General features: G+C 38.2%; 1 protein-coding gene across 1 annotated transcript in view; it reads left to right on the plus strand.

Annotated features, from left to right (window-relative positions):
- The window catches only part of PPWD1 (peptidylprolyl isomerase domain and WD repeat containing 1), a 12,741-nt gene extending 5,944 nt beyond the window's left edge, over positions 1–6,797 (plus strand). Inside the window, exons 6-11 of the mRNA XM_017811272.1 lie at positions 431–621; positions 1,117–1,306; positions 2,359–2,540; positions 4,614–4,695; positions 5,230–5,412; positions 6,430–6,797. Coding sequence (XP_017666761.1) covers positions 431–621; positions 1,117–1,306; positions 2,359–2,540; positions 4,614–4,695; positions 5,230–5,412; positions 6,430–6,573 — 972 coding nt within the window. The 3' untranslated portion in view covers positions 6,574–6,797. The remainder of the gene's footprint in view (positions 1–430; positions 622–1,116; positions 1,307–2,358; positions 2,541–4,613; positions 4,696–5,229; positions 5,413–6,429) is intronic.
- Positions 6,798–8,486: the final 1,689 nt, after the last annotated feature.

The raw sequence follows: 8,486 nt of genomic DNA on the forward strand, positions 1-8,486 counted from the left end.
GTTATCATTTATTTCTAAAAGCCAACTTCCTTCCTATATTTTTCTTGCAGAAAAGGCCTTTCATGTTCTCTTCGTTGTCCTCTGTATTGCTTTGTCCCAAATGAATTCTTACAGATTTATGTTACTTACATAGTGAAACAGGTGTTGTTTTTCATCTGTTTTCATACTGCTAGATTACATTTTACTAGAAAGCAATTACAGAGAATTTCAAATAATATTGCACACCTTTCTTTGCTTAAGCCTAGTCCTATAACATGCCTATTGCATCATGAAAATAAAGAAAGCATTACTTGTATTTGTTTAAATTCTTCATTTGAGTGGAATAGTCTCAGTTGAATTTGGTATTTTCTAATCATGTGGATTAGTGTTTTGCTGTATAAAAAGTTTAAAGTATGTTAATATAATAGTGATGTGGAGTTTTTTTCTGTAGATGTTTACCGAACTTCAGCAGATGAGACAGCAACTACCAGACATGGAGTTTGGCCGACGAATGGCAGTCGAGCGTGAGCTGGAGAAAGTGGATGCAGTAAGATTAATTAATATAATTTTTGATGAAACTGGACACTTCGTTCTCTATGGAACAATGTTGGGCATTAAGGTCATCAATGTAGAGACTAACAGGTAAGTTCCAGTGACACACATTGAGATAACATTTCTGTTTCAAAGTCTGTATTCAGTCACATCTATAGCATATTTAAAACTTGATATGGCTGTGGAGGTCTCCAGACTTTTCGTGCTGTTATTTGGGAGCCTTACATTAGACTGTAGAGAAGATAGCCCCATGCTTTACAATGAGTTGTTGCAGATTAAAGCCTAGTAAAATAAGGACAAAACATGGCAGGCATACGTGTATTAAAAATGTGTAACCTATTAATCTCTGGCTAACTGGATGGGATAATGTAAAGTACATCTGGATCATTTAGTTGGGATTTTATTACGTATAGAGGCTGACTGGTAAATTAGGTAGCAAGTTTGAGTAGAGAAACATCTTAATTAGTAAATAATTACTTGGAGAGGATTTGGGAATTTTGCTCTGAGTCCTGCAGTCAGAAAGGAGACATTCTATGACTGTGAGCAGCTGACAGTAGTTACACCTCTTTACATCTTGTACTTCAGGTGCATTCGTATCTTGGGAAAACAAGAGAACATCAGAATGATGCAACTAGCTTTATTCCAAGGAGTGGCAAAGAAACATCGTGCTGCAATCACTATAGAGATGAAAGCATCTGAAAATCCTGTTCTCCAGAATATCCAGGCAGATCCGACAGTAGTCTGCACAGCTTTTAAAAAGAATAGGTTTTACATGGTGTGTGCAGTTTCTGTTTAAATTCTTGTATTGATGTTTTCTCTACATTATTTTTTGCTTTTCTTCTTGTCCCTTTCTAGTGCTTTTTGTCTTGAGTATTTGCTAAAAAAACTTTCCTAGAGGAGCTCCTTTATACTGCAAGTAAATTCTGGAATTTTTAGCATGAACTATTTATACATTGGCTAGAAATAGCTTTAATTTTTTTCACATTGCTCAAGCAGTTAAATAAATGGGGGTCATTTAGGCTATCCAAATTTTTATTCTCCAAGAAGATGATATCCTTTTGTTCTAGTTGAAAAATAATTAAGAACATTTAAAAAAACTAACCAGATTTTATAGAGAAACAATAATTAACTGTATATATAAAAAATGTAATAGAAAAAAATTCAGACCAGCATCAGGACTCGGTAGCAATACAGACATAGCAGGCAACCATGAAAGATAGGAGTCATTTTCCTGTTCACAATTTGATTTTTATGTGAGATGCAATTAATAAGCCAAACAGACAAGCAAGTCCAGAGAAGGTAGTAGTTGATTTGATAGGTGATAGCCATAGAGGTTAGAGATTGGTCTGTCTGTTATGACTTAGATTTGCTGGTTGTCTACAGTTTCGTGTTAATGTAGTATTGGAATAAGAGGATTTAGTTTGATTTGTTTAGTGCACCTAAAACTTTTGGCATGAAACCTGACAAATTTGTCTGAGTATAACAGAACAACCTGACATTCTCTGCTCCTTTTTAAAGAAAAAGTGCTGAACTACTGAGGAGTTCCTGTTCAAAAGGGGAGGAAGTCTAAAGATAATAGATTATAAAAAGTTACTTGGGATTTGCATGTAGTTGTACTGGAATTTGTGACTGTGGAAATGCTGGTAACGCACAGCACTGAAATGCAAGAATACACTGTCTATGAATTGTCTTCCTACATTTCAAATTGAATTGGATGTTTAGCAGGTTGAATAATGACACTGATTTCTTGGGCACAGAGCATTGTGTAAGATAAGGGGAAAAAAAGAGATAAGCAAGCAGTTAACATTCTGTTCTTTTGTTCTTCAGTTTACTAAACGTGAACCAGAAGATACAAAGAGTGCAGATTCTGATAGAGATGTATTTAATGAGAAACCTTCTAAAGAAGAGGTCATGGCAGCCACTCAGGCAGAAGGTCCCAAAAGAGTCTCAGACAGTGCCATCATCCACACAAGCATGGGAGATATTCATATCAAGCTTTTTCCTGTTGAGTATGTATTTGGTAGTTTTTCTTTTGTTATTGTTCCTTCTGTCCCTGGGGTTGCAATATCCAAGACTTATATTTCAAGTTAGGAATAGTTATTTTCTTTCCCGTTTTTGACTGTCCTTGTTTCTTGACAGTTTCTTAATACATCAAGCTAGGAATGTGACTCTCGATGAACAGAAAGTAGGGTTAAAATAGGCCTAAATAACAGTTTGGGGCACAGGAGTTTTTAAAATTCCATTTTGTTTTATTTAGTTATTGGTTCCGGGGGACTGTTCCTTTCTTAACTTTTGTTCGTTCCCCCAACTGCAGATGTGGAGAGGTAACCATGCTCTTCTGTGTAAGCTACGTATTAGTGTAAGGCAGAGCTGTTTGGTTCCATCTGGAAATAAAGTGATGTTGGCAGCAGCAGAACATTTGGCAGGAGGTCTGTGCAAGCCATAGGAATAGTAGTTGCAACTTCAAAATGTGGCCAGAGTACTACATTTTATGTTATTTCAGGTCCTTTAAGAGCAGTATAACATTTATATCAGCATATAATATTAGTGCTATGTATACGATATTACCAGAGTTGCTTATTGTTAAGTTTGTCCTTTCTTGTTTTCTAGTATTTTCTCCCAGCTGAGCTTTGAATTTAAAATCTCTTTAATGTGATTAAAACTAAAGAAGAGCATATAGGATATAGGTTTGTATGCCAGTTAAGTCTTTGGCCATTTTGTTGTGAAATGAAGTTGTGAATGACTAAGTGCTGCTCTGCAAGAACTGGGACTATAATCTTGTCTGTTTCTTTAGTTATATCACTGGTGCTGTTTTTCATAAGATAGTCTGGAGTGTCATTAAAACCCAAGATAATGTTCCTTGTCACAGCTAGAGTAACTCTACAGCTATGGACTCGGCCATTTTCTCATTATTGGGAAAATGGGTGACTGTAAACTTGTCAGTGTAAATCTACCTTGGCTACTAATGCATTTCAAAAAAATAGCAAAAGAGCTACCACAAAGAATTTTCACCCTGGTAGCATCTATCAGAAATAAAAAATCAAGTCACAGAGGTTGAAGGGGTTGTCCCTTTTTTTCCATGAACAGTAAGATTCCACCTCTTCACGAAACAATGTTAACAAGTAGTTTCAGAGAAGGAAAACTGACTGTGCTGACTGCAAGTTATATAATATTAAAACATTTTATTTTTACAGTTTTACTTGTATGCAACACTGGACATCTTGCATGTGTATCTTAAAAGAAGTGTAGAGGTAAAAGTGAACAGCTTTCTACTACAGTTTATTTACAAAATTATTAGTCTAAGTAGAAAGCTGGGGAACCTCTAATCAGTTGTTCCTTGAACTAGGCCTTGAGGAGATAATTCATTTTCTGACTGTCATTGTTTAACCCCCAGCCAGCAACTAACCCCCCCCACAACTGCTTGCTTGCATCCCTCTTGTAGGGATGGAATGGGGAGAGTAGGAATAAGAAAACTTATGGGCTCAGGTAGAGACAGTTTAGTTGGGAAAGCAAAAGCCACGCACACAAGTAAAACAAGGAATTAATTCACCACTACCCATGGACAGGTGTTCCACCATTTCCCAGAAAACAATCATATATTACTTTGGAAGGCAAAACGCCATCACTCCAAGTGTCCCCCACTTCTTCCCTCAGTTTTTATATGCTGAACATGATGCTGTATGGAATGGAGTGTCCCTATGGTCAGTTGGGGTCAGCTGTCTTAGCTCTGTCCCCTTCCAACTCCTTCTGCAGCTCCAGCCTCCTTGCTGGTGGGGTGGGGTGAGGAGCAGAAAAGGCCTCGACACTGTGCTGCTCAGCAACAGCTTAAACATCCCTGTGTTGTCAGCACTGCTGCTGCCTTCCTGTGTAATTATTCAACTTTGTACTCCTCAACTTTTTGCTTTCAGCTCTGGGTTTGAGAAGGTGGAGGATCTGTTTTTCCCTATTTGATGAAAGCCCTTTCTACACTGAGCTGAAACACTGTTCAGCACAGCAGGATCTTAGTCTCAACTGAAATCCTTATGGCCTTGTCACCAGACAAATATTTATTGTAGCCTTTGTTTTCTATTATATGATTTTAGGTGCCCCAAAACAGTGGAAAACTTCTGTGTGCACAGCAGGAATGGCTATTACAATGGACACATAATTCACCGTATCATCAAGGTAACTTGTAGCAAGTTAATTTTTTGTTGGTTTAGATAATGTACCCTAGTGGTCAGTCCTCTTTGCTAACCCTTTCATTCCTTTTTTGCAAAGAGAATTTTTGGAGTGGCTTTAGAATTCCCTATAAAGTCTGAACAACTCTGATATTCTCAACAGCTTAATCACTTACTAAAGTTGTTTAATAGTTGTACTGCAACTAAAAGGTGGCAGAAAACTGAAAGATAAGTTCAGTTATCCTGCTTGAATTAAGACTTTGTTTCATGTCAGAGGGCATTTCTTGTACAGCTTCTTATTTCTGCTGCACCAAATACAGCCAAAGTGTTTGCAGAAGGTACAGTCAGGTTTCTGTCCTTTACTAGGAGGAACAGTGAGTGAGAAAACAGAAGTTGCTTTTTCACAAGTTGACTTGATTATCACTCAAAAGAGCCTTAAATGCATTTTAACACATTTTGTTGTCAGGTTTGAAAAAACGTCACCTGGCATAAAACAGTTATTTATTCTATGCAATGATGTAATAACACAATTTCTATGCAGGGTTTCATGATTCAGACTGGTGACCCAACTGGTACAGGAATGGGAGGTGAAAGTATTTGGGGAGGAGAATTTGAAGATGAGTTTCATTCAACTTTACGACATGACAGACCATACACACTCAGCATGGCTAATGCAGGACCAAATACCAATGGATCCCAGTTCTTTATAACAGTAGTGCCAACTGTAAGTAATATTAAAAGCTGAATTTAAAGCATGAGATGCTAACTTCATAGTAAAAAATACAGTTTTTCTGATGCAAAAAGGATTGCACTAGTACTATCTAAATAATCTTTCCTTAATATTTTGCAAATAAATGCTGCACACCATGATGTATACTGTGTGGGGTTCACTGAAACCATCCCTGAAGAAATAGAAAAGTATTTCTGTGAGTTGTGAACAAGAGGCCTTTTGCCTTTAATTGGAGTAAGGGTGACAAAACATTCTTAGGCATATTCGCAATTATGTATCCCAGTAACAGTGATTTAAACTTGATGGAAATCTAGGTATTGTGTAGGTTGTTTAGGGTTTGGATATAGTGCCAGGATATCTCCTTAAGTGTAGCTAATTGTAGGTATACAAAAATGCCATTGTTCAGGTTTGAAGATTTCCTTTGATCTGCGTATAATTTCAGAGCTCAAAAGAGAAATTTTGGTATGTGAGTCTAAGAGATACAAGACAATTTCTTAAAAGGTAACATGTATTCTTAAACAGTTATTCAAAATCCAGTGTCTTTTTTTTTTTTAAAAATAGCACATATCTGCCATAGTTTTGAGGTTTGTTAAGTTCTGTCAGTGCCTATATTCAAATTGGGCATACTCTATGAAAATTACTTTGAATTTAGTAGTATTCTGGACTGGCACTTCAAATTCCTCTGTGAAAATAGAGAGACTGGAACAGCACATCTGTGAACTGAGAATACACTTTAAAATAAACTATACAATGCTACTGCACTGGTAGAATGTGACCTCTGTAGTACTTAGAGAAAACAATTGAAAAGGTAAGTTCAAATGCATATGAGTGTGTATTAACTGCACCCCAGTATTTACTTGCATGCTGGTATTTACATAGTATTAGATTCCATAGTCTAGACATACAAAATGTATCCATGTGTACTTACTCTCTTTCTGTTTTGGTACCTAACCTATGTGATGCTTTCTGTATTAACATGCTTCTTCTTTCTTCTCCTCTGCTCTCTAACAGCCATGGCTAGACAACAAGCACACTGTGTTTGGACGGGTGACTAAAGGAATGGAAGTTGTTCAGAGAATCTCAAATGTAAAAGTCAATCCAAAAACTGACAAGCCCTATGAGGATATCAGCATCATTAATATCACAGTGAAGTAAGGCAGGCATTGAAGGTTCCTGCTTAAGCAGAAAAAAATGAGTGTATGGGACCCAGAAAGGGACCTAGAAAGAACAGAAACATTTTAAATAATTTCTAGATATAGTGAGTACCAAGACAGAGCAATCACCAGTTCTACAATTTTTAATGTACCTAAAGTGCCCTAATTCTGTATTTCTGATAACTTTGTATTTTAAAGTAAAAACATAAGCATGTTTCTTATGAACTCTACTGTCTTTCTTCATCTTCCATGCAAAACTAAAGATAAAACCCCCCACTGTGTTCCATGATGGTGTTTGTAACTTTGTCAGGTTTATATGGCATCTTTTATTTTTAATTAATTCTTTTTTTAATACTTTTCACAGTATTGAAATCTTTGACAGAGGAAAAGGTCAGAAATCCTAAACTGCATAAACTCTTCAATCCTATGTCCATGTATCAAAAATTAGATTAAGTTACGATACTGTTTGCTATGACAAGCAAACAATGTAATCTACCTCTGTTCTTTAAAACTGCTTGTGTCCATGTCTTCTCTGTCCAAGAGCAATGATCAACTCTTAGAATCCCAGTGTATAAATTCCTGTGCAATTTGTTTGGTGTTGCCAATGAATTTTTTTCTTTAAGTGTTTTCTTTCTCATTATTTTAGCATAGGGAGTCTCTTACCTGGCTTCATTTTTACTGGAAGTCCTACAAACATCATTGCTTCTACTGAAATGCTTAGTTTAAAATAAATTATGTTAATAATCTCAACTAAGTTTTATGTCAGGTGATTCTGATGCAGTTAGAGAACAGAATCATAGAATCATTAAGGTTGAAAAAACCCTGTAAGATCAATAGGTCCAACTGCTAACCCAGCACCACCACCACCACCACCTTCACCATTAAACCATGTTCCAGGTGCCACAGCCATATGTTTTCTGAACACTTCTGGGGATGGTGTCTCCACCACTTCATGGGCACTCTATTCCAATGCCTGACCACATGTCAGTGAAGAAATTTTTCCCAATAGCCAATGGTATTTTGAGGCCATTTCCTCTTGTCATGTCACTTGTTAGCTGGGAGAAGACACCAACACATACCTGTCCACACATCCTTTCAGGGAAGTTTAGAGAGCAATAACATCTCCCCTGAACCTCCTTTTCTCCTCAGCCGCTCCTAGTAAGACTTGTGCTCCAGACCCTTCACCAGCTCTGTTGCTCTTCTCTGGACATGCTCCAGCACCTCAATGTCCTTCTTGTAGTAAGTGACCAAAACTGAACACAGGATTCAAGGTGTGGCCTTACCAGTGCTGCATACAAAAGGGCCAATCACTGCCCTGGTCCTGCTGGCCACACTTGCTCATCCAGGCCAGGATGTCATTGGCCTTCTTGGCCACCTGGGCACATGCTGGCTCTTGTTCAGCTGCTGTCCACCATCACCCCCACGTCCAGCCATTCTGCCCCCAGCCTTTACCTCATACCATTGACCTCAGCCCATGATCCAGCCTGTCCAGATCCCTCTGCAGAGCCTTCCTGCCCTCCAGCAGATCAAGACTCCTGCCCAACTTGGAGTAATGTGCAAACTTATTGAGGGTGCACTCTATATCAAACAGGACTGGCCCCAATGCTGAGCCCAGGGTGACCAGCTGCCAGCTGGATGTAACTCCATTCACCACTACTTTTGGAGCTTGTCCATCCATCTAGTTTTTCACCCAGTGAAGAGTGCACCTGTCCAAGCCATTAGCTGTCAGTTTCCCCACAGCTACGTGGGAGACAGTGTCAAAGGCTTTACTAAAGTCCAGGCAGACAACATCCACAGCCTTTCCCTCACCCACTAGGCGGGTCACCTGGTCAAACAGTGCCTGCATTTCATAAACCCATGCTATGCTGGCTGATCTCAATTGTCCTGCACATACCATGTGATGGACTCAGGATG

Source organism: Lepidothrix coronata, unplaced genomic scaffold (genome assembly GCF_001604755.1).
Source record: "Lepidothrix coronata isolate B3197 unplaced genomic scaffold, Lepidothrix_coronata-1.0 Scaffold31, whole genome shotgun sequence".
NCBI classification, from domain to species: Eukaryota; Metazoa; Chordata; class Aves; order Passeriformes; family Pipridae; genus Lepidothrix; species Lepidothrix coronata.